Source organism: Ursus americanus, chromosome 16 (assembly GCF_024610735.1).
Source record: "Ursus americanus isolate L20-20 chromosome 16, mUrsAme1.1.p, whole genome shotgun sequence".
NCBI classification, from domain to species: Eukaryota; Metazoa; Chordata; class Mammalia; order Carnivora; family Ursidae; genus Ursus; species Ursus americanus.
In genome coordinates, this window is record NC_142142.1 from 44,276,325 (window position 1) to 44,302,511 (window position 26,187).

At 45.4% G+C, this 26,187-nt stretch overlaps 1 protein-coding gene across 1 annotated transcript; it reads left to right on the forward strand.

Annotated features, from left to right (window-relative positions):
• Nucleotides 1–421: 421 nt before the first annotated feature.
• HEPACAM (hepatic and glial cell adhesion molecule) lies at nt 422–19,170 on the forward strand. The gene is given in 8 exon segments (XM_045797590.2): nt 422–588; nt 9,364–9,705; nt 10,426–10,707; nt 10,967–11,066; nt 17,853–17,926; nt 18,224–18,294; nt 18,830–18,964; nt 18,966–19,170. Coding segments are annotated over 8 exon segments (1,257 nt in total). The 5' UTR covers nt 422–503; the 3' UTR covers nt 19,134–19,170.
• The last annotated feature ends 7,017 nt before the right edge of the window (nt 19,171–26,187 follow it).

The following is a 26,187-nucleotide window of genomic DNA, read 5'->3' on the forward strand; positions in this document are numbered from 1 at the left end:
TCTCTCTTTCCCCAGCTTTTTAAAAGCTCCTCTCCCTCCCTTTCCAGAGCTTATTGGAGGTCTGTCCCTGGCACGCGCCCTTCTTCGCAGGAACACAGAGCGTGAGGTGGAGACAGGATAGGTTGGGACACAAGATCCAGTTCAGTGTGTGTTCCAGCCCAGTCCCCTCACTGAGCCCCAGTCCTCATCTCCCCCGGTAGTGGGGCTCAGCACAGAGAGGCAAAAGAGCAGAGAGACCCATCCGATTAGAACCCTCATTGAAGATTATATCCTAAGCAGATACCCCCTTCCGAACCGGGGATGTAAGTGTTTTGAAACTAGAAAATGCCAGGTCTGAAAGAGAGGAAAGAACAAGTCCAGCAATACACAAGGCTCTGTGTATTCAGAGGGAAGTTGGCAGGGTTGTGTTCGGGCAGAGAAACTCCGAGTGGTACAAAGGGACGTGCCCAGAGTGGAGAAATCATGCTAATTGTCTGCACCAGAGCTGGAGAACGCCACCCAAAATGAAGAGAGAAAGGGGAGCCCCGTCCAGAGCCTTCAGTGCCCTGAGCCTCACTCCTTTTGTCTACCTTCTTCTGATCCAGACAGGTAGGAGACCAGAAGGGTAAGAGAGGGTCTGGAGAGGGGCCCCGCTACTTGCAAAAGGGAGGGAGGGGGAGTTGAAGGCCAGAATGTCTTTAAGGTGGGAGGAGGGGAGAGAGCTCAGCTGCCGTGGGAAGCATCTCAGTGAATTCAGGCATTAGTGTTGAATGTATTTCTTCATTCTCTGTGCCTCCCGCCCAGCCCCTGCGCCCCTCCCCCAAAAGGCTGCATGACTTTGGAGCTCCCACGGCATTCAGTACATTAGATAGAGGGCAGTGAGCCATTTCTTATGGGATGTCTTGTTGGCGTGGGCCAGTCCAGCGTTCTTTCCAAAGGATCGTGATGGGGCTTGGAGGGGTGGGGGAGATCTGGGTTTGTGCCTCCCCAACCCCCACCCTGGCCGCTCTGAGTGTACAACAGCAAGGGAGATGAAATTAGCTAGGGAGATAAGGAGGCTTTTGGTTTTTGGAAATAACACCAACCTATCCATAACTCATCCCATGCCGTAGACACCTACCTTCTGTACTGCCCCCTACCAACTCCTTAGAGAATTGATCTCACTTTAAATAGATGTGTTTCTTTGTGTGTGTACGCCCATGCCCGCGCGCACGCGTGTGCACACACACACACACACACACACACACACTACTCCAGAGAGCCTAGCAATTCACAATTTGCTGGGGCACACAGATGCAGAGATCATTTTAATAAAATGCAGAAACTATGATGAGTCAGATATACAGAGGATGCCCAGGATCAGAGAGAGGTCACCTACCCCATCTGGAAAGCTGGTGCTAGCAGTGCCGGGTGGAGTGGGGGGGGGGGGCTAAGTTACTAGGTAGGTGTAGGAACGGGCATTAAAGTTGGGGAAATGGGCAAAGGTCAACACTGAAACGGCATCATGTGTTTGGGAGCAGCCCAGCCACTCGCCCTTGCTGGAGAAGAAAATGCGAATTCAGCAAGAGCCTTGTAAACCATACTAAGGAACCTGGGATATAATTTGTAAACAGTGACGGTGGGAAGGGGAAATCGGATGGCTTTTCATCTGGGGACTGGCAGGGCCAGACTTGTGTTTCAGAGAGCTCGTTCTGCTGTGAGGCGTTGGAGAAGAAACTGGAGGCAAACAAGATAGGAAAGGAAGCCTATATCCATCTGCTAAGGCCAATGTGACAACCACAAACTGGGTGGCTTAAACAACCGAAATGTCTAGTCACACGCTTCTGCAGGCTAAAAGATTGAGATCAAGGTCATATTCTCTTTGGGGCACTAAGGAAGGATCTGTTCCAGACCTCTCTGCTAGCTTCAGGTTCCTATGCTTGTGGTAACAGGGCTTCTCTCTTCACAGGACAGTCTCCCTATGCTTGTGTCTGTGTCCAGAGTTCCACTTTCTTTCAGGACATGAGTCATAGCAGATTAAGGGCCCATCCTCTTCCAATATGACCTCATCTTAGCTTATTACATCTGCAATAACCCCATTGCCAAATAAGATCACATTTGAGGTAGTGGGGGGTTAGGACTTCAACATATGAATTTGGAGGTGGGGGGCACAATTTAACCCATAACAAGACTACTGTGATAATTCAAGAGAGAAATAACATGAGCTGGAATTAGGATAAAAATAGGGGGAACGAGGCATGTGGAGATAATATTTTGGAGGGAAAGTCAGGACCTAGTGATTGATAGGAAGTGGGAGGATCCGGGGGGGGGGGGGTTAGGATTTCTGTGTGAAACCCGAAATGACAACTGGGATAGTGTTGGGTATATGATAATGAGTACTGTCCATACTGAGGTTGAAATGCCTCTGAGACATCTGTGGGTGGGGGTGGGGGGCAGGGAGGTCAGGGTTGAAGAGAGGTATGTGGGAGCTGTCAGCCTATAGGTGAAATCCAAAACAATGAGAATGGATAATATCACCAAGGAGAACAAAATGGGCTGAACATGGAACATTGAGTAACCCCAAGATCTGTACAGGGAGGTAGAGGGAAAAAAAGGCACTTTGAGGAGGCCAAAAAGGACAGTGCGAGAGACAGAGGGGAAACTAGAAGACTGTGGTGTCCAGAAAGTCAAGGGAGTTGGGAGTTTTTCGGAGAATCAGCATCAAATGTGTCAAAGACGTCCAGTATATCAAGGGCCGAATATATCTCAACTATTATTATTATCATATTACAACTAAAAGAGTTTGTTGGATATGGCAAATCAGAGTAACAATTAGCTTTAGTGAGAGTGGTCTCAGTGGAAATTACAAGGAGTGGAAGAAATCACGAGAGCTGAAGGTACAGAGGCCGTGAATCAGGAACACAAGGTGCACAGTGAAATATACAAATCAGAGCTGTCCCTAAATTCTTTCAGGTCATCGAATGCTAAGGGAAAAAATTATAGAAAGATCTCGTCAGTCAGTGTGATCAGGCAAAAAAAAAAAGGTGACAAAGGATCTTCTGTGTGGGAAAAGGTAACCCAATAAATACAGCAAAACATATAAATGGTGTTGAGAGGATATTAGTTATGACCTATGATGGGTAAGAAGTGCAGGCTTGGGCCATTTTATTGCTGTGGACTCAAGAACAATAGAGAGCTGAGATTCTACAAGGAATTTCTGCCATGCTCACTATATTAGTTAGGAAAATACCAGCTTCTGTGACAGGTAAGTTCCAAAATTTAAGTCCCTGGCACTAACCATGAAATAGTACAATGCAGTTCCAGACTGGGCCTAGAATGAAGAAGAACTCTGCTCCTTGAAGTTTTCAGGGGCCAAATTGAAAAAGCTCTCTATCGACTTTGACATGTGTTTCCACTAGTCACCTTGTCACCCTGAGGTTTTTCTCCCATTTCTTTCAGATAGAGAATTTAAAACAAAAACAAACAAACAAAAAAACAGGAGAGAGTTTTTTTCCAAACTAGCCTGTAAGTGGTACCTATCACTTCCACTGGTTCTATTGGCTAGAACTCAGTCACACAGCCATACCTAACTGCAAGGAAGGCTGGGAAATGTAGTTTTTAAGGTTGGCACTTAAAGGGGGCAGGTAGCACTCAGTCTTTAATGCTTTGTGCCTAACATGGACAACTGAGGCTTTCCTAAATTGATCACAGCCTAATTCATGAAACATTCAAACAAGGTTTTTCTAGAGGCTAGGACACTGACATGCAGACATAAACATGGCATGCCATAAATCTGGATAATCTGATTGGCAAAATTTTACTCTCTGGGATCCTAGAACTTTCCATCCTCTAGGGACCCAGTAGGAAGAAGTCCCTTACCTGGGTTCTACCCTTTTAGCCCCAAGATCACCTCCACATTGTAGGTGCTATTTTTTTCTTCTAACAGAGAGTTATGCACAGAAATGCATTTAACATAAGGCTACAGTTTGAAGAACCTTTAAAAAGTGAATGAACCCATGGAATCAGCCTCATAGATGAAGAAAGAGAACACTTTAGCACCTCAGAAGCCTGTGCATATTAGTTCAGTTACTGTTGCCCTCCCTCAGGATTACAGCAGTATCCTAACTTCTAATACAGATTAATTTTGTGTGTCCTTGAACTTTCTATACATGGAATCATATGCATGCATTCTTTTGTATCTGGCTTCTTTCATTGAACATCAAATCTGTAAGATTCATTCATGCTGTTGCTGAAATTGTAATTTGTTTGGTCTCAGTGCTGTATAGTATTCCGTTGTATGAATATACAACAATTTATGTATCTAGTCAACTTTGATAGACACTTTGGTTGTTTCTAGTGTGGGCCTTTTTCAATACAGTTGTTAAAATATTCTAGTACCTGTCTTTCGGTGAACATATGTACACATTTCTTTGCGAATATACCTAGGAATAGAACTGCTAAGTTCCATGTGTGTGTTTAGTTTTAGTAGATATAGTCAAACAATTTTCAAAAGTGATTTTGAAATCCACAATCCACATTCCCACCAGCAGCTCCAGACACCTCACATCTTCACCAGCAATTGCGTCTTCTCTTTTTTGTTTTAGTCATCCTAGTGAGTATGAGGTGGTATCAAATTATAGTTTAAAATTGCATTTCCATTATTATTATTAATGAAGTTGTATCTTTTTCATATTATTATTAGCCATTTGGATATCCTTCTTTGTGAAGTACCTCTTCTAAGTCTTTTGCCCAATTTTCTACTAAGTTTTTTGGATTTTTAAAAAATTATTGATTTGTAGGAGTTTAAGAAATGTATTTTGGATACCAGCCCTTTATAGGATATATGCCTTACAAATATCTCTCACTCCACAGCTTGCCTTTTCACTCTCTTAATGGTGTCTTTTGATGAACAGAAGCTCTTAATTTTATTGCATCCAATGTATCACTTCCTTCTTTTATGGGTACCAATCTTGTGTCCTAAGAAATTTGTGTCTGCCCTCAAGCCATGGAGATATGTTTTCTTTTTTAAAAAAATATTGTTTTACCTTTCACATTTAGATTCACAATCCATCTAGAATTGATATTTGTGTAAGGTGTGAGGTAAGGATCAAGATTCATTTCTTTCCTAGATGGCCTGGCACTATTTATTGCAAAAATAATCCTTTCCCCATAGCACTGCAGCATCACCTTTATCATAAGTCGAGTGATCATATATAAGTTTATTTTTGGACTCTCTATTCTATTCCACTGATCTGTTTGTCCATTCTTGTTCACTATCACAAAGTGAACCTCCTAGGATTTTGATTGCTATTGTATTAAATTTATAAGTCAGTTTAGGAGACCTGACAGCTTAACAATAGTACTTGTTCTGATCTAAAACAGGGTAAATCTCTGTATGCCATCTTAATACCTATTAGCTAGACACATTACTGAACATCTACACTCTTTAAAGTACAAATAGAAAGTACAAAGACCCCTCTCTTCCTGGATCCCAAGGGTCTTCTTCACAATTTCTGTTTCCTGGCTTTCTCCTATGTTCCTGAGTGATTGACACTTAAAATGATTTCACACGCTTGTCGGCCTTTGGAGGCCTCAACAGGATACCAACATAAGAGGCCAACACAATAACCTCAACAAGTGTGCAATCAGGGTTGCACCTAGAGGACGGGTCAGAGGAGGAGGTTGTCCTCAGAGCATCGTTCACTAGGAAGAACATTAAGAACCAAAAGCAGAAAGTGAAATGTTTTCCTTTTAGAAAACCATGCTGTGTGCCACCCTTGGATTCTTGTATGCAGTTCTGGTCACCACACCTGATAAAAGAAAGCATAAAATTGGAGAAAGGCCAGAGAAGGGTGTCTGTGATGGCCATAGGGACTTCCCTGTCGTGACAGATCCAAACAAGACAAAAACCCATAAAGAATGCTCTAACTGCAGCCCATGGTGTTAGTGAGTATGGATTAGGTGTATAAAGACCAAATCCTAGAATACCTGTTTGGCATCATCTCATTGATACTTTTAAAAGGAACATTTCAGGCAAATACTGGTAAAAGGAAAACTGTGCCAAGCATAAAGGAGCATAGAAAAATGAGTAGATGATGGTTCCCTTAAAGTGAAAGGCTATTAAGGGAACCCAAGGCTACTGGCATGTACATTCTCATATTTTAAAGCTTAATATTCCTTGGTTGTCACTGCTGGTCAAAATCCTCCTTGAGAAGGGCCACCTACCAGTATGGCACAATTTAAGTTGACAGGTAAATCTTGCTGTGATGTCAATTTCCTTTTGTTCAGCCTCCAGTAGGAACAGAGACTTCTACGTAATGATGCCTCAGAGACTCAAGGACCATGATTAAGTTAATCGCTTCTCAAGGTTGAGTAGTCCTAGTCCTTTTTATTTCCACTGTGGATCATAGCTGTGATAGCCATTTCCTCATTTCTGTGTCCTGCTTTGGCCCCAGTCCCAGTGCTCTGTGTCCCTTGAAAGTTGTGGAACCCTGAACTTAACACCAACTCCAATTTTGGCTAGAGTTTTTGGAAACAGTGTTTGCTCAGCAAAATACTCTCTTTGTCAGCTTCTCAGAAAGACTGCTCCATTTATTTCTGAACATGTGTACATACATCCCTGTGACTCCTGGGCATACGGTGTTCCTGTGCACGAGGAAGGTGCCCACCTAGAGGAGGGTGAAGCCTAGGGCAATCATATGCTGTAGCTTTTCAATGTTTTTGTGCAGAAGAATCAACTTTAAACTAGCAGAAAGAACTGACCTGAGCTGGGAAGACATCACAAAAGGACCACAAGGACCTTGTACAGGATAGGAGAGACAGGACACAGGGGAAGCTCAAAGGAGGGCCAGAGAAGACTGAAGGGAGGGGGAATCCCTTCCACTTATCCTTGGACCTGGGACTGTCACTTCCCAGCCTCCTGGAAGGAGGAAATGAGAACCCCCAAAGTTTGATGCAGGATGGTTCTGCATATACAACCTTCGTGAGAGCATAACCCACTGCTTCCGATTGGGTCCTGAATAGAGGTTCCCCAACCATTTGCTCATCACCACCACGGTCTTTAATGAAACTCAATGACTTTTCTCAGGGCCACCTCAAGTCACACATACCGAGGTCTATTTGACTCTGAAAGCTTGCTTTTCTAAATCAAGCCAAGCCTGGGACCTAGCAGTTGCTAGGCAGGAAATCCCATCTAAATAATCACAGAAACTGAGAGCTGGAACAGATCTTAAGTATTATGTGATCAAATGGATTTCAGGCTGATACACAGAGCCAGAGGGATTCCGAGTAGCACCCCAAGTTATTGGGGGGGGGACAGGAGCCTGGTCCCCACTACCTCTTCTACCAAATCTGTGAGCCAGAACTAGCTTTTGTTTTCATTTTTATACATAGTTTTATGGGAACAACAATATCTTTAATAAAAAATATTTGAAAATATTTGATTTTGTCCATTCTACCTCCCCCAAATCAAGACTCCTCTTGATACGAGCATAGGGGTCACTGGATAACTCAGTCAGTTAAGCAACTGACTCTTGGTTTCAGCCCATGTTGTGAGATTGAGCCCCACATTGGGCTCAATGTGAAGTCTGCTTGAGATTCTCTCCTTCTGCCCCTCCCCTGCTCTCACGCGTGCTCTCTCTCTCTCTCTCAAATAAATAAATCTTTAAAAAATAACAAGCATACCATAGTCATACATATGGCAGCTTTAATTATTCAAATAGTCTCTTCCAGTCTCAAGGTTTTATGATTCTAACATACCTGGCAGGTAATGGATCATAGAATGTCAGACTTGAGAAGACCCCTTGTGATCATCTGGCCCCACAACCTCATTATACAGAGGAGGGAACTGAGGCACAGAGAGGTGAAAGAATAGCAATTGGCGTTTCCTTGACCCCTTCCGAAGGTGATGAGCTCACTCCTTAACAAAGAACTTGTTCCAAAAATGGACTGAATAGGTTTATTACATTTGCTTTGATCTCCAAAACTCACCTTTTAGTTTAATTCCCTCCTGGTTTGGTCTGGGTCCTCGGAGCACAAGGAGAATAATAAGGAAGGGAAAGGTACAACTTAACATCCCCAAATTTAAACAACAGTAGCAGAGTGGGAGAGTGGGAAAAAGAGAGGGAACTTCAGAGGCAGTGACCATCAGAGAGAGCAGCTGGAGGTGCAGAGGGACTGAAAAACTGACCTGTAAGTGTCTGTTTAGCTAAACTCAGCCCTGCTCCCAACTGACGTCTTCTCCAGAAGACCCTCCTTTGGGTGGTCGTATTGCTCTACAAGGCCATGTAACACCAATGAATGGCATCTGTTCAGGCCCCAAAGCCCCCTAAGAGATCTCTGAAATATAAGATACATCTCTAAATGGGGCAACCATTGGACACGATGGTAAAATCCCAGAATGGCAGGTCTGGAACAAATGGAAGTAACATCAAGTTTGCCACTTCTTTTACTTACCTGAGTCCCAAATAGATAAGTGACTTTTCCTAGGTCCTAAGTCAACAATAAGGGCCCAAGTCTCTGATGCTTACTCTTGTGTTCTCTCCACTGCACAACAATTACTGATGCTCTTGTTACTGCTTATATCCTGATTTTCTAAATGAGAAGAATGAAGCCTAGAACCATGGCTTGCCCAGGTCCACATAGCCTGTAGGTGGTGGAGCCCAATCTTACAAGGCCTTCTGATTTCAAACTCTTTGTTCTGTCCATCCCAAATCCCTCTTCTATCAGGGTTGCGTGTTGGGCTGGAGCTTGGGTGTATTTCCAAAACCAACTACTCAGCTGCAGAACTGTTCAGCCCCAGGCAAGGCCTAATAAAGTGCTCCATGCAGCCGGGGCAAGGAGAGAGGAGACTCTTGGTATGAATGAAGAACAATCTAGTTGTCTTCAGAGGCCCCTAAACTTCCCTTTATTGGCACTACCTTGTGACACACTCCCTTCTTTCTGAATCTCTATTCCCGAGCTTCTCCATTCCCTACTTTCCCAATCCCCGATCAAGAAGCAAATCTGACAAATTCACCCTGAGGTCTATGTTTGTCTCTTTTGCTCAATGATATATCCCAAGGACATAGAACATTACTTGGCACATGGGAAGTACTCAATAAATGTTTCTGTGAATGGAGCACATAGTGTGTGGGTTAGCTGGAGGTCTTCCTCAAGAGGAAGACAATGGAGGAAACCACCAGAGGCAGAGGGCCAGCCAGAAGAAGGACTGAGGGCAATGGGATTGGTGTGAGGGGTGACGGAGGATCAAAGGGGCCCAGAGCAATCGTGGGAGATGGCATCAGAGTGTAAGAAGGAAGGACCGACAGGGAGTGAAGAGCCCAGAGGGTGAGGCATGAAGACATCTGAGGACGTAGGGAGCCAAGGGCCTGACGTTGCCCTCTCCCCATGGATCTCTGTCCACAGAGCCCCTGGAGGGAGTGAACATCACCAGCCCGGTGCGCCTGATCCATGGCACAGTGGGGAAGTCAGCCCTGCTTTCTGTGCAGTACAGTAGCACCAGCAGTGACAAGCCCGTGGTGAAGTGGCAGCTGAAGCGGGACAAGCCAGTGACGGTGGTACAGTCCATAGGCACAGAGGTCATTGGCACCCTACGGCCTGACTACCGAGATCGAATCCGCCTCTTCGAAAATGGCTCCCTGCTTCTCAGCGACCTGCAGCTGGCCGACGAGGGCACCTACGAGGTTGAGATCTCCATCACGGATGACACGTTCACTGGGGAGAAGACCATCAACCTCACTGTAGACGGTAAGGTGCTCTGACAGCAAAGGAGGTGGGACTGGTGCCTGGGACTGGGGCAGGGTCTGCCCAGGACACTAGGCACATCCCGGGAATACCAACACGGAAGCCACTTGGGAGCTGGGAGGGAGACAATCGGGCATTAGAAGTTGACAGACAGGACACACCTGACGCGTATAGAGTGCTTACTATGTGCCAGAAACCATTCTAAGTGTTTTGCATATCTTGACTCACTTAATGCTTATAATAATATAGGCATAGTTTATACAATGATCCCCATTTTGTAGCTGCAGAAACTGAGGCACAAAGAGGTTGACTAACTTGCCCAAGGTCACACAGCTAGTATGTGATAGAACCAATATTCGAACCCAGACATTTGGAACCTAGGTTTAGCCCAACTGAAATGTGTTTCAGCCTGGGCCAGTTTAAGATAGCTTGAAAAGACATTTGAGAAGAAGGAAGGGAAGGTCTGTGAGGGCAGGGACCATGCTGTCTTATTCAGCATTGTACCGTCTGTTCTTAGTAGGTGCTCAACAAAAAATTGGTAAAGGAAGGAATGAATGAATGAATGAATGAGCGGATGATGGGGAAAGGTTGGACTGATGATCCCTGAAGGGCTTCTCAGATCACAAATCGAGTTGCGATGTGTTGGGAGGCAGGGAGTTACGAAGGGGAGGGGAGAGGCTGTTGGCCCCTGGCTCACAGGCTCCCCCACCCCCGGGGGCTCAGTGCCCATTTCCAGGCCACAGGTGCTGGTGGCTTCCACCACTGTGCTGGAACTCAGCGAGGCCTTCACCCTGAACTGCTCACATGAGAACGGCACCAAGCCCAGCTACACCTGGCTGAAGGACGGCAAACCCCTCCTCAATGACTCAAGAATGCTCCTGTCGCCTGACCACAAGGTGCTCACCATCACGCGCGTGCTCATGGAGGACGATGACCTGTACAGCTGTGTGGTGGAGAACCCCATCAGCCAGGGCCGCAGCCTGCCCATCAAGATCACCGTGTACAGTGAGTCTCCCTGTGTGCTCGCCCTCGGGACTCCAAATCCCGAGAGGCAGGTGCTGTGAGGGACTAAGGACATCCCAGACAGAGTGCCCCTAGATGGGGGGAGAGAGAGAGGCAGGGAAGTGGGCTCAGCAAGCTCGGCCACTGGCCAGCCATGCTGTGTGGGACTCCTCTTCTCTTCCTTCTGCCGCAGGAGCTCTCCTCACCATACCTGTTCCCCCTCTGAAGTCTCTCCCACCTCTCTGCCTCTCTCTTTCCCTAGGAAGAAGCTCCCTCTACATCATCTTGTCCACAGGAGGCATCTTCCTCCTTGTGACTTTGGTGACAGTCTGTGCCTGCTGGAAACCCTCCAAAAAGTCTGGGTAACTCTCCAAATTCCCCACCCTGAGCACCCTAAACCTTCAATCCATCCCCCTCCCAAGCTCTATTCTTCTCCTAGTCCCTTAGATGCCTACCCCCCCGGGGCCCCGCACCTCTTCCCAGGAGATCCATCTTAGCCTTGTATGTGTTGCGTATGAACTATATTCTGTGTTCACAATCCCCGACAGCACCAGTGCGGAAACAATGGTTTCGCTTAGGGCACACTTTGTGAGCCGGGCACAGTGGTTGTGGTTAATGAACTGCCTTTTATTTTTTTATTTTTTTTTTAATGATTTTTTATTATATTATGTTAGTCACCATACAGTACATCCCCGGTTTCTGATGTGAGGCTCGATGATTCATTAGTTGTGTATAACACCCAGTGCACCATGCAATACGTGCCCTCCTTACTACCCATCACCGGTCTATCCCATTCCCCCACCCCCCTCCCCTCTGAAGTCCTCAGTTTGTTTCTCATAGTCCATAGTCTCTCATGTTTCATTCCCCCTTCTGATTACCCCCCCTTTCTTTATCCCTTTCTTCCCCTACCGATCATCCTAGTTCTTATGTTCCATAGATGAGAGAAATCATATGATAGTTGTCTTTCTCTGCTTGACTTATTTCACTTAGCATTATCTCCTCCAGTGCTGTCCATGTTGTAGCAAATGTTGAGAACTCGTTCTTTCTGATAGCTGAGTAATATTCCATTGTATATATGGACCACAACTTCTTAATCCAGTCATCTGTTGAAGGGCATCTTGGCTCCTTCCACGATTTAGCTATTGTGGACATTGCTGCTATGAACATTGGGGTGCATATGGCCCTTCTCTTCACTACGTCTGTATCTTTGGGGTAAATACCCAGTAGTGCAATGGCTGGATCATAGGGTAGCTCAATTTTTAACTTTTTAAGGGACCTCCACACTGTTTTCCAGAGTGGCTGTACCAACTTGCATTCCCACCAACAATGTAGGAGGGATCCCCTTTCTCCACATCCTCTCCAACAATTGTTGTTTCTTGCCTTGTCTATTTTTGCCATTCTAACTGGCGTAAGGTGGTATCTCAGTGTGGTTTTGATTTGAATTTCCTTGATGGCTAATGATTTTGAACATTTTTTCATGTGTCTGTTAGCCATTTGTATGTCTTCATTGGAAAAGTGTCTGTTCATATCTTCTGCCCATTTTTTGATTTGTTTATTTGTTTCTCGTGTATTGAGTTTGAGAAGTTCTTTGTAGATCTTGGATACCAGTCCTTTATCTGTAGTGTCATTTGCAAATATATTCTCCCATTCCGTGGGCTGCCTCTTAGTTTTTCTGACTGTTTCCTTGGATGTGCAGAAACTTTTAATCTTGATGAAGTCCCATAAATTCATTTTATCTTTTGTTTCTCTTGCCTTTGGGGATGTGTCATGAAAAAGGTTGCTTTGGCCAATGTCGTAGAGGTTGTTGCCTATGTTCTCCTCTAGAATTTTGATGGATTCCTGTCTCACATCGAGGTCTTTCATCCATTTGGAGTTTATTTTTGTGTATGGTGTGAGATAGTGGTCAAGTTTCATTCTCTTGCATGTAGCTGTCCAATTTTCCCAGCACCATTTATTGAAGAGACTGTCTTTTTCCCACCGGATGTTTTTTCCTGCTTTATCAAATATTAGTTGCCCAAAGAGCCGAGGGTCCATTTCTGGGCTCTCTATTCTGTTCCATTGGTCTATGTGTCTGTTTTTGTGCCAGTACCATGCTGTCTTTGTGATCACAGCTTGTAGTACAGCTCGAAATCCGGCATTGTGATGCCCCCAGCTTTGTTTTTCCTTTTCAACAGTTCCCTGGAGATTCGGGGCCTTTTCTGTTTCCATACAAATTTAAGGACTGTTTGTTCCAGTTCTTTGAAAAATGTCCTTGGTATTTTGATCGGGATAGCATTGAAAGTGTAGATTGCTCTGGGTAGCATGGACATTTTAACTATGTTAATTCTTCTGATCCATGAGCATGGAATATCTTTCCATCTTTTTATGTCTTCCTCAATGTCTTTTAAGAGTGATTTATAGTTTCTAGAATATAGGTCCTTTACGTCTCTGGTTAAGTTAATTCCAAGGTAACGTATGGTTTTTGGTGCTATTGTAAATGGGATGGATTCCCTAATTTCTCTTTCTTCGGTCTCGTTATTCGTGTATAGAAATGCAACTGATTTCTGAGCATTTATTTTGTATCCTGCCACGTTACTGAATTGCTCTATAACTTCTAATAGTTTGGGAGTGGCTTCTTTTGGGTTTTCCATATAGAGTATCATGTCATCTGCAAAGAGAGACATTTTGACTTCTTCTTTGCCAATTTGAATACCTTTGATCCCTTTTTGTCGTCTGATTGCTGTTGCAAGGACTTCTAGTACTATGTTGAATAATAGTGGCGAGAGTGGGCATCCTTGTCGAGTTCCTGATCTTAAGGGAAAGGCTTCCAGCTTTTCCCCATTGAGAATAATATTTGCAGTAGGCTTTTCATAGATGGCTTTTATGAGATTGAGAAATGTACCTTCTATTCCTACACTCTGAAGGGTTTTAATCAGGAAAGGATGCTGTATTTTGTCAAATGCTTTTTCGGCATCGATTGAGAGGATCATATGGTTCCTGAGTCTTTTCTTGTTGATATGATGTATCACGCTGATTGATTTGCAAATATTGAACCACGCTTGCATCCCAGGTATGAATCCCACTTGATCGTGATGGATAATCCTTTTAATGTACTGTTGGATTCTATTAGCAAGGATCTTGTTGAGGATTTTGGCATCCATATTCATTAGGGAAATCGGTCTGTAATTCTCCTTTTTGATGGGGTCTTTGCCTGGTTTGGGGATCAAGGTAATATTGGCCTCATAGAATGAGTTTGGTAGCTTTCCTTCTGTTTCTATTTTTTGAAATAGCTTTAGGAGAATAGGTATTATTTCTTCTTTGAATGTTTGGTAGAATTCCCCAGGAAAACCGTCCGGGCCTGGAGTTTTGTTATTTGGAAGGTTGTTTATCACTGACTCAATTTCTTCATAATTAATTGGCCTGTTTAAGGAATCAATTTCTTCCGGTTTCAATCTTGGTAGTTTATAGGTTTCCAGGAAGGATTCCATCTCTTCCAGATTGCTTAGTTTATTGGCATATAGCTGTTGATAAAAATTTCTAATAATCCTTCCAATTTCAATGGTGCTCGTCGTGACCTCTCCTTTTTCATTCATAATTTTAATAATCTGGGTCCTTTCTCTTTTCTTTTGGATAAGTCTTGCCAGTGGTCTGTCAATTTTATTGATTCTCTCAAAGAACCAGCTTCTAGTCCTGTTGATCTGCTCTACTGTACTTCTGGTTTCTGCTTGATTGATTTCAGCTCTAATTTTGGTCAACTGCTTCCTCGTGCGTGGATTAGGCCTGTCCCTCTGTTGCTGTTCCAGCTTCTTGAGGTGAGAATATAAAAACTGCATTTTAGATTTTTCTATTCTTTTGAGTGAGGCTTGGATGGCTATGTATTTCCCCCTTAGGACTGCCTTTGCAGTATCCCATAGGTTTTGGACTGTTGTATTTTCATTCTCATTGGTCTCCATAAATTGTTTTATTTGATTTTTGATTTCCTGGTTTGTCGAGTCATTCCTGAGCAGGATGGTTCTTAGTCTCCAAGTGTTTGAGTTTCTTCCAAATTTTTCCTTGTGGTTGAGTTCCAATTTCAGAGCGTTGTGGTCTGAGAATATGCAGGGGATAATTTCAATCTTTTGGTATCGGTTGAGACCTGTTTTGTGTCCCAGAACATGGTCTATTCTTGAGAATGTTCCATGGGCATTAGAATAGAATGAGTATTCTTTGGTTCTGGGGTGTAGTGTTCTATATATATCTATGAGGTCCAACTCGTCGAGAATGGCATTCAAAGCCTTTGATTCTTTGCTTAGTTTTTGCCAGGGTGTTCTGTCTATTTCTGATAGTGGAGTGTTGAGGTCCCCTACTATTAATGTATTTTTATTTATATGTCTCTTTATTCTGGTTAAGAGTTGGCTTGTGTATCTTGCTGCTCCCCTGTTGGGGGCATATATATTTATAATTGTCATATCCACTTGTTGAATACTTCCATTAAGAATAATATAGTGCCCTTCTGCATCTCTAACTATAGTCTGTAGTTTAAAATCTAATTTATCTGATATGAGAATTGCTACCCCAGCTTTCTTTTGAGGTCCATTTGCGTGAAAGATGGTACTCCATCCCCTTACTCTCAGTCTGAATGCATCTTTGGGTTTGAAATGAGTCTCTTGTAGACAGCAAATGGATGGGTCATTTCTTTTTATCCAATCTGCAACCCTGTGGCGCTTTATGGGATGGTTCAAACCATTTACATTAAGGCTGATTACTGAGAGATATGATTTTAATGTTGCCATGTTGCCAGTAAAGTCTTTGTTTGTATTGGCTGTGACTTTCTGTTCTGTATCACTCTTGGGGCCTTTTTACTTTTATAGAACCCCCCGTAATATCTCCTGTAGGGCTGGTTTCGTGGTTACAAAATTGGTTAGTGACTGGCGATTCTGAAATGTCTTTATTTCTCCATCAATTCTGAATGAGAGCCTTGCTGGATAAAGGATCCTTGGCTGCATGTTTTTCTCTGAAAGAGCTTTAAATATGCTCCCCCAACCCTTTCTCTCATTCCAGATCTGTGTAGACAGGTCTGACGTAATTCTGATGCTTTTGCCTTGGTACGTGAGAAATTTCTTTGCCCTGGCCGCTTTCAATACTGTATCCTTGCATCTAATATTTGCGAAATGCACTATGACGTGACGTGGCGTAGGTTTGTCATGGTTGAGCTTGGGAGGGGTCCTCTCTGCCTCTTGGACACGAATGTTTGTTTCCCTTGCTAGATTAGGGAAGTTTTCAGCTACAATTTGTTCAAATATCTCTTCTAGACCTCTGTTTTTCTCCACCCCCTCAGGGATGCCGATGATTCAACATTGGATCATTTCATTGAGTCAGTAATCTCCCGTAACCTACATTCTTGGGCGTGGATTTTTTTAAGACCATCTTCTATTTTCATTTTTTCCTCTATTAACCCATCCTCCAATTCACTAACCCGTTCCTCTGCTTCTGCGACCCTGGCCGTCAGAGCCTCTAGTTTTGCCTGCATTTGGCTCATAGAATTTTTAATTTCTGTCAGATTCGCTCTCATTTCTGTCCTTAGGGATTCTATATTCTCAGTAACCTTTTCGTTAATAGTTTTTTCAATTCTACTCATCATTTTGACCATCGTTACTCTGAATTCCATTTCTGATAATTTGGTTATATCCATATCCATTATTTCTGTGGCAGAGGCCACAGAATCACTGTCTTTTCTTTGCTGGGGGGGGCTTCTCCTTCTTGTCATTCTGATGAAGAGAGGTTGCGGGGTTTCCAGAGCCCAAATTATTGACTGGGTCCCAGGCCGTGCCCCTTGTTTTATAGGGATCTTAGGGATGTGGGCTTCTTCTTTAAAGATTTTATTTATTTATTTATGTGGCAGCCAACCAGCGAGAGAGGGAATAGAAGCAGGGGAGTGGGAGAGGAAGAAGCAGGCTCCCAGCGGAGGAGCCCGATGAGGGACTCCTTTCCAGAACGCCGGGATCACGCCCTAAGCCGAAGGCAGGCGCTCAATGACTGCACCACCCAGGCGCCCGGGCTGTGGGCTTCTTGATTTCTCAGCCTGCCTTCTGTGTTCTGGGGGAGGGGCCTGCCGCGCCGATACTCAGGCAGCCATGTTTGGGTAGAGTCTCGGCGTCCCTGCGAGGGGGGATGGGGATGGGCACTCCCTGAGCCGGTATTTCCAGGCTTTTGTTCTCTGGCGGCTTTCCCTGGCGGTTTGCTGTGCCTCTTCTGAGAGTCAGAGCAGCAGCGGCCAAATTTCAGCCTCTGTCTCAGAACAGAGGGATTGCGGCCCGTTCTCTACTAATGTTCTGGCCACTTTAACTCTGTTTCTGTTGGTGCTGCTCAACCCTGCAGCGTCCGGGATGTGCGCCCCACACCCGGTGTCCCAGCCCTCACTTCCAGGGCCGGCGCGTCTCTGTCCTTTGTGTTTCTAATGCCGCCAGCCGCCAGCCGCCCCGCGCGCGCTCCCGGATCTCCCGGTCTCAGTCTAGATCCAGTGAGCGCACCGGGATTCCGGTGTTCCGCGAGATGCCTGGTGGCGCGTGCACCCGGCTCACGGTCTCAGTCTGCTGTTTTGCGGTGCCGTCCGCGAGCCCCGCCCGCTCTCCCGTGCAAGTGGCTACCACTTCCCGGCGCCCGAACACGGCGGCTCCCTCCCCCTTCCGTTTATCTTCCGATCTCTGTGCACAGTTTCATGGCTCCCCGCTTCGTACCTCAATACTCAGCGCTGGAGATGTTCATTTGTAGAGATCCAGATGTATCTTCCTGCGTCTCAGGCTGGTTCCATGGTTGTTTAGGCTGGTCTGGTACCTATCCAGCTCGACTCGGAGGACCGGCTAAAAACGGTGTCTCCTACTCCTCCGCCATCTTAGTATCTCAATGAACTGCCTTTTAAGTATGATTATCTGCAGTTTACTGATAATAGCACTGAGACTCAGACGGGCTCAGTGACTTGCCCACGATGCCAGCCACAAACTCAGGATGCAAACCTAGATGTGACTCATTCCAAAGCTCACGGACTATTGCCACGCTCACGGCACCCAGCCCGTCCTCCTGTTCCAAGGCCTCTTGTACTGCCACCAGATTCCTGTTGTAACCCTGCCCCCCAGGCCCTCTCCGGCTCACACTCAACAGCTCTGTTTAGAGGATGCTGGGTTGATTTGCAGGAAGAAGAGGAAGCTGGAGAAGCAAAGCTCCCTGGAATATATGGACCAGAATGATGACCGTCTGAAACCAGAAGGTGAGCTCCCAGCCACCCACTCACCCATCCCATCGTCACTCAGATCAGTGGGCTGCTGGGAAAAGGCAGAACTGGGCCACAAGGAAGCCAGCTCTGCAGGGCCCCTTCCTCCACCAAGTGCACGAAGACTGCAGAGCAGGGAGAGGTGCGGCCAAGGTAGGACCCCAGGGATTCTGGGTCCTTTGGTGGAGGTTGTGGCGGGGCCTTAACTGGCCACTTGGGCAGCAGAGTGTAGGTGCTGGCTGGTGGAAAGGGTTCTGTCCTGGGCCAGCCACCCCCGTTCTTCGCCCTGTGCAGCAGATGCCCTCCCACGAGGTGGCGAGCAGGAGCGGAAGAACCCCATGGCACTGTATATCCTGAAAGACAAGGTGAGACTGTTTGTGCTGGTCCCCCCTACGAACACACGGTGAGCCCTGCCCCCTTCTGGTGCTGATAGCCAGACCACACTGATATCTCTATAGCACTCAGACGAGCCCTGAGAAATATTCGCGTCACCCGCACTTTAGGGCTTAGAAAAACAAGGCTGACAGAGGTGAAATGACTTGGCCAGGATCAAACGAGTAAATACACATTAAGCGGCCGATCTAGGCTTCAAACCCAGGTCTCTGGATACCAACTCTGGTGATTTCCCCACTGTTCCACAACTAAGTCTGTCCCAGGCTGTCCAAGACAAGTGGGAAGAGGAGAATAAGGGGAAGAGCACGCAAGGTAATGCATTTCAGCGTTTACCGAGCACCTATGACCTGCCAGGCACCATGCTAAGGGTCTGTCTGGCCAGAAAAACCAGACCTCTGTCTGCCGCCTTCCGCGAGGTGGGAGTGTGGAGGGAACCGTGCTCCTTCCGCTCGGTAGGCCCAGCGCCCCCCGACTGGGCGCTTACCCCGGCGGCGCGTGTCCTTGCAGGACTCCCCGGAGCCCGAAGAGAACCCCGCCCCAGAGCCTCGGAGCGCCACTGAGCCCGGCCTGCCGGGCTACTCTGTGTCGCCGGGGGTACCCGGCCGCTCGCCGGGGCTGCCCATCCGCTCGGCCCGCCGCTACCCCGCGCTCCCCGGCGCGCTCCCCCGCCACCGGCCGGACGCACACGTCGCCGCCCCGGGCCCCGAGCTCGCCCGGCCGCTCGCGCAGCGCCTCGCGCACACTGCGGACTGCGGGCGTGCACCTGATCCGCGAGCAAGACGAGGCCAGCCCGGTGGAGATCAGCGCCTGAGCCGCCTCGGCACCCCCGGGGCGGGGGGCGGGCACCCAGCAAAGCGGCGGGTGCCCGGGGAAGGCGGGGGGAGCGCGGCCGCCGCCGCCGCCAGGGGCCTGGGGAGGTCCTCGCGGGGGCGCGGGGGTCTCGCGTGGGGGCCGGCGCGAGCATGCGCGGGTGGGGGCGCAGTGGGGCAGCCAGGAGTGGCTCAGGCGGTGAAACCGGGTCGCGTTTGCTCTTGGTTCACCGGCTGTGTTCTCAGTGGGTATGGGTTGTGCCCTCTTAGGACCATATAGATTATTAAATTTCTGGCCCAATCCCCCAAGGGTCTTATGGAAACTAACATCAGTAACCTAACCCCCTGTGACTATCCTGTGCCCTTCCTAGGGAGCTCTGGGCTTCCACCCACCTTCCTTCCCTCCGCATGAACACCTGGTTCCCGGGACACTTTTTTGACAAGCTCGGATTAGAGAGGCCACTTGCCCAAAAGGAACAACTGCCCTCATCTAAGGGGAAGTCAGATGGCGGTTACTGGGTGTACAGAGGACTGTTTGAGCATCCGGGGACTCACTGTGAAGGCAGTGCCTTGGAGCACCCTTCTCTGGGCACCTCGTACCTGGGTACCTATCAGGTGGTGAGGCAGGAGTCAAGTTCATTCCTTTGACCTAGCAAGGGCAAAGGATTCAAGCCTCCCGTGCTTGGCCTCCTCCCAAAGCCTCCCTTAGTGGTGTACCAAGCATTCTTTTCGTCTCTATTCCTATAGAGAAAGGGGTTTTCACTCCCCTGACCCAGAAAGCTAGATCAAGTGCAGAACTTTTTTTGAAACCCTTACACCAATGCCTTCTCCCTGGTTTCCTTACAAAACAAGCCTTTCAAACAATCATTATCCCTGGGAGAGGTCGTTGGGCTTCCTTCTGCTGTAAGAGAATAAGGTTCAAGTCTGCAGAGTAATGGTGGGTAAGGGGAGGAGGAGACTCATTGCTCCCCAGGATGGCAGGGAGACAGGATCCAACCCTTGGCCTCCCGCCTCCCACCTGTCCTGCTCCCAGATGCTCGGATCCCAGGAGACAGGACATGGGCAGACTCCCTAATCACACAAACACAGGACACAGAGGTTGGGCCACTGCATCGCCAGACCATGCCCATGTCACCGCCTCTTGAACAGTTCACAGGAGAGACAATAATCTACTGTGTGAGGAATGATGGCAATTAAAAAGCTGAAAGAGAAAGAAACCCTCTGTGTTCCAACCTCTCTTCCCTGCTGCCTGTACGGGTCCTTGCATCCCTGGCCCCTCCCCAACCTCCTAAGTTCCAGGCTGACTCTCCAACACCCCACAGAGAAACTCCCGTGTCCCCCGCCAGTCCACATCGGGGCAGGTTTTGTTCCAGCCCCAAGGGCAACAACATTTCTAACTGACCCCCTTCACCCTTCCCTCGACAGCATGCCCCTCCCAGCCCCCTGTGCCGATGCACTTCTCCAGCTCATTGAGCAGGTGTGCCTTTGCAGCGCCCCCTCCTTAGCCAGAACTGCTCCCCTAACTTTCCCAGGTGCCTCATGCAGAATGAGATCATGCCTGCAGGGAAAAGTTGCTCAGGCAGGCGGAAGATACAGGACTTGGAGAAGGGGTACAGGCTACTCAGCCTTGGGAGGCAGGGTTGAAGTGAGGGGGAGATGAGAGCATGCTGTACCCCCTGCCCTGGTGCTGAATCCCTGTGGGGCCGGCTTCCCAGGCTCAAGCCAAATCTGCCTTAAATCGGGGGGGGGGGGGGGTAAGTAAGGAAGTGGTTTTGGTTTTCGTTTTGTTTTGATCTTCATCTTTGTATTACCAGCATTTGGCAGAGTGCCTAGCACCTCTGGATGCTCAATAAACTTTTGATGAAATGAAATGGCAACTTTATTGCACTTAAGCAAGAGAACTAAACAAGCAGCTTAAAAATGCCGGTCATTTCCCTTTTCCCTTTTCTTCTCTTCTTCCTTCATCATCCTTCACCCTCTTTGCAAACCCAGAGTTGTCCACTCCAAAATCATCACTCACTCACCCATTCATTCACTCATTCATTCCAGTGCTCTTTCATTTATTCAACAAACGTGTTAATCTACCATGGACTAGGCCTTGTGTGAGACACTGGGGAAACAGTATAACGATGCCATGACCCCTACCCAGAAGACAGTCCCATGGAGGAAGACAGATGAGTAAGCAGGTTATTACAATACAGTGTGGAAAATGCCATGACAGAGTAGCTACAGCCCGTTCTGAGAGCACGTAAGAGCACCATCTAACTTAGACTAGGGGTTGTCAACAAAAGTATCTTGGAGGAGAACAGGCCTGAACTTAGTCTTAGAGAGATTAGTTAATCAGGTGAAAAAAGAGGATGAAAGGGCACATCTTCCACGTACAAAAGCTTGGAAGTATAAGGTGAGTCCAGACGGCATAGCACTCATAAAATGTGGGTTACCCAGGAGCAAATGTTTATTTGCACACTGTAATGGAAGACTAGACTTGGGCCAGTGGCAGGGTGGGGGAGCTGAGCCTGAGACTCCTGGATTAAGTTGGAATCCCAGAAGGGAGTCCTATGCTCCCCAAATAAAAATGCAAATCCTCTCCAGAGAAAAGCATTTCCTAAAATTTTCAAAGATTAAGATCAGCCAAAGATGATCATGAAAGGCCATGAAACACAGAAGGAAACAAATCACCATGAGGGAGAGTCAGCAGATAGAAGAGGGTCTAAGGCCCTCAGATATTGAAATTATCAGATATAGAATGTAAAATAACGATGATATGTTTGAAGAGATGAAAGACAAAATTATAAAAATGAACAAGTCACAAGAGACTGTCGAAAGTGACCAAAGTGGAATAGGAACAAGATAGAACCGTTGTAAATAAAAGTAGAACTTACTGAAATAATGATGTAAATGAGAAAATTAAACAGCACATTAAATAGAGCTGAAGAGAGTTCAATTGAAAGATGTATCTGAAGAAATGTTTCAGAGTAAGACACAGACTGACAAGATGGAAAATATGAAAAAGAGAGTAAGGGATATGGCACGGAGAATGAAAAGATCTAACATATATTTTGTCAAGAGCTCAAAGGAGAGTATAGATGGAGGTGACACAGTATCTTAAGGGTAATGACTGAAGTTTTTGTAGAACTCATGATAAACATAAATATACAGATATAGGAAGCTTATTAACACGGAAGATAAATTTAAAAACTTCCACACCTACACAAAATGTAGTAAAACCAGTGTATACCAAAGACAAAGAGAATATATTGAAAGCATCCAGAGAGGGGCGCCGGGGTGGCTCAGGCGTTAAGCCTCTGCCTTCAGCTCAGGCCATGATCCCAGCATCCTGGGCTCTCTGCTCAGAGGGGAGCCTGCTTCTCCCTCTCCCACTCCCCATGCTGGTGTTCCCTCTCTCTCTGTGTCTCTCTCTGTCTAATAAATAAATAGAATCTTTTAAAAAATAAAAAATAAAAGTATCCAGAGAGAGAAAGATGAATCTTGCCTGTTCAGACAACAATAATAGAAATCATTAGAAAGTAGAGTAGTATCTTCAAAATAATGGGCACAAATAACTATTAACCCAGAATATTGTACGTAGCCAAGCAATCCTCCAAATATGAGGGCGAAATAAAGGTATTATCAGATGAACAAAAACTACAGTTTACTGGAGACCCGGGTGACTCAGTTGGTTAAGCGTCTGCTTTTGGCTCAGGTCATGATCCCAGCATCCCTCCTTACTCAGCAGGGAGCCTGCTTCTCCCTCTGCTTGTTCTCTCTCTCTCTCTCTCACTGACAAATGACAAATAAATGAATAAAAGTCTTTAAAAAAACCAAACAAACTACAGTTTACCATCAACACTATAAGAACTCCTAAAGGACATATTTTGGGAAGATGGAAAAACAAGATTTGAGATACAAAAAAGAATGGTGGGTGAATGGGTAGGAAAATCTAAGCAGTGCCTTATAAAATGATAGTAATAGTATCTAATTTGTACTTTCCAAGACCTGCCAAATAAAATACAGGAAAATGATAACATGTAAATTGGGATATCAGAGTGAAACTATTGCAAGGTCCTTGAATTGTTTGCGGAGGGGAAGATGGTTAGGATATTAACTTCGGATTTTATTAAATATTCAAGGGAACCTTATAAGGGCAACCACTAAAAGAATAGAATGAAAGAATTGGTGTAAGTTCCAAACCAATAAAAAGGGAAAAAAGAATAAAGAAACAGACACAATTTTTTTAAGCCAAGAAAAAGGAAAAAATTAACACAGAAAAAATGAGACAATAGAAAGCCAAAAATAAGATGGTAGAAACAAGGTTAAATTATAAATAAATTATAAATTTATTCATCAGTAAAAATACAATCTGTTGGATTATATTTTTAATAATCCACCCATATGCCATTTTAATGAAATATACCCAAAACAAAGGTTTGCAAAAGTTGAAAGTAAAGTAACGGAAAAAGAGGAAAATGGAATAACTAGTAACCATAACCACAAGACAAATGGACTTTGGGACAAAAAGCCTAATTAGTGGGATGACCTTACGTCCTGTTTGCCTGAGACCATCCTGGCTTACTCCTGTTAGCCTAGCAACAGCTAGTATGCCCTTTGACTCCTGAAAGTATCCCAGTTAAATAGATGGCCTCCTTTAATATTAGGACTGAGTGAGGTGACTTGAATTTGAGTGCAAATAATTTATTTCAGGAAACACCAGTAGAGTAGTAAGGAAGTAGATCAGGAAAGCAATCAAAGTCAGTAAAGGACGTGTTATCAAACCAGTTAATACTGGGGGAAACTGGAGCTCAATACTATGGGGGACCCTTGGAGAACAGTGTTGAAATCAGATTTTAGATAAACAGATCTCAGGATGTTCCCAACTGAGAGGCAAGGCAACTAGGGTCCTGATCCGCCAAAACCCCATGCATCATGAGTTTAGGACCCCTTCCAGGGCTGTAGCTCCTAGTGCTTCCAGCTTGCCTTACATGTGTCTAGATGTGGTCGCCAAACAGAAAGCAGCCTTCAGCATAGAGGTAAATTCTGAAGAAATGTAAATGGAACCTCAATAGTGTCTGCTACAGAGGGTAACCACATAATATTAAAAGATTTATTTCACCAAAAAAATTAAAATTGAATTGTGTGTATCTCATTAAGCTCATATGTATATATGTATGTTTCACATCTTCTTTATCCATCCATCCATTGATGAATGAATATGGAAACAGGTTGTTTCCGTATCTTGGCTATTGTGAATAATACTGCAATGAACATGGGACTGCAGATATCTTTATGAGATCTGGATTTCAATTCTGTTGGATATATACCCAGAAGTGAGATTGCTGGATCATATAGTTCTATTTTTTTTTTTTTTCAAGAACGTTCATACTGTTTTCCATAGTGGCTCTACCAATTTGCATTCCCACCAATAGTGCGCTAGGGTTATCCTTTCTCCACACCCTGATCATTCCTTGTCTTCTTGATGACAGCCATTCTAACTGACTCGGGTGGTATGTTATTGTGGTATTGATCTGCACTTCCCGGATAAACCATGGTTTATCCATTCACCTGCTGAAGGACACCTGGATTACTTCCAAGTTTTCACAATTATGAATAAAGCTGCTGCAAACATTTGTGTGCAGATTTTTGTGTGGACGTAAGTTTTCAACTCCTTTGGGTAAATACCAAGAATGCAGGAATAATTTTAAAAAAGAAAATTCATGGGGTGCCTGGGTGGCTCAGTCAGTTAAGCATCTGATTCTTGGTTTTGGCTCTGGTCGTGATCTCAGGGTCATGATCTCAGGGTCATGAGATTGAGTCCTGTGAAGGGCTCTGCACTCAGCAGGGAGTCTGCTTCCCCTCTCACTCTCCTTCTGCCCCTCCCCACCCACCCCCCACCCGCTCCTGCTCTCTCTCTCAAATAAATAAATTAATCTTAAAAAAATAGAAAATTCATAGATGTTATTTACCACACTAACGGATTAAAGGAGACAAACTATCTCGATAGATGAAAAAAAAACAAACCTTGGAGAATTTAATACTTAATCATGATCAAAAGCTCTTAACAAACTAGAAATAAAAGGACACTTAAAAAAGAAAAGGACCCTTTTGAAATCTGATAAATGCTATCTACAAAAACCAACAGCAACCCTCATTCTTAATGGTGAAACATTAGGAGAATTCTATTTAAATGAAGAAGGAAACAAAGAGACCCACAGTCACTCTCTGTAGTCAACAGGGTCCTGGCAACACAGGAAAAAACAAAAAAGTAAAAAGATGGGAAATAAGAAACCAAAAATGTCATATTTGGATTATATGCTTTCCTACATAGACAACTCTAAAGAATCGAGAAACTGTGAGACATCATATCAAGGTATCTCAGTTCTTTATTGCTTTGTAATGAACCACCCAAAACTGAGTGACTTAAAAGAGCAGCCATTTTATTCAATGCAATTCTTTGTGTCAGCAGTTTGCATTGGACTTGCAGGTGATTCACGTGCTGGTGCTGCGTGAGGTCACTTGTGTGGCCACATCACCTGCTATCTTGAACTGGATCTGGGTGCCTGAGATGGCCTCACCCACATGTCTGCTGATTGATCCTGGTGGTTGGCTCGTAGGTCTAGGAATCTTCAGCTAGAATAGCCCATCTCTACTCTATGTTGCTAACCCGAGCTTCTTCACATGGCAGTCTCAGAGCAGTGTTGCAAAAGGTCAAGAGCAGAAGCTGCAAGCCCTCTAGAGGCTTAGACTTGAACGTTCCACACAGCACATCACTTCCACTGTATTCCGTTGGTCAAAGCAATTCACAAGGTCAGTCGAGCTTCAAGGTGTTGGAGAAAAGGTTCCACTTCTTTGTGGGTGGGGTGACAGGCATTGCAAAGGGACAAGTATACAGGATGGTAAGGATTACTGCAACTATCTTTGCTTAACAAGTCAGCTAAAAACACATTTAACAAAATGCAGATAATAGCTACACAGAGCAAAATCTAAAACTCTATTGAAAGACATGAAGGAAGAGCAAAATAAAGGGAAAGGTATACATGTTCATGAATAGGAAGATTTAAT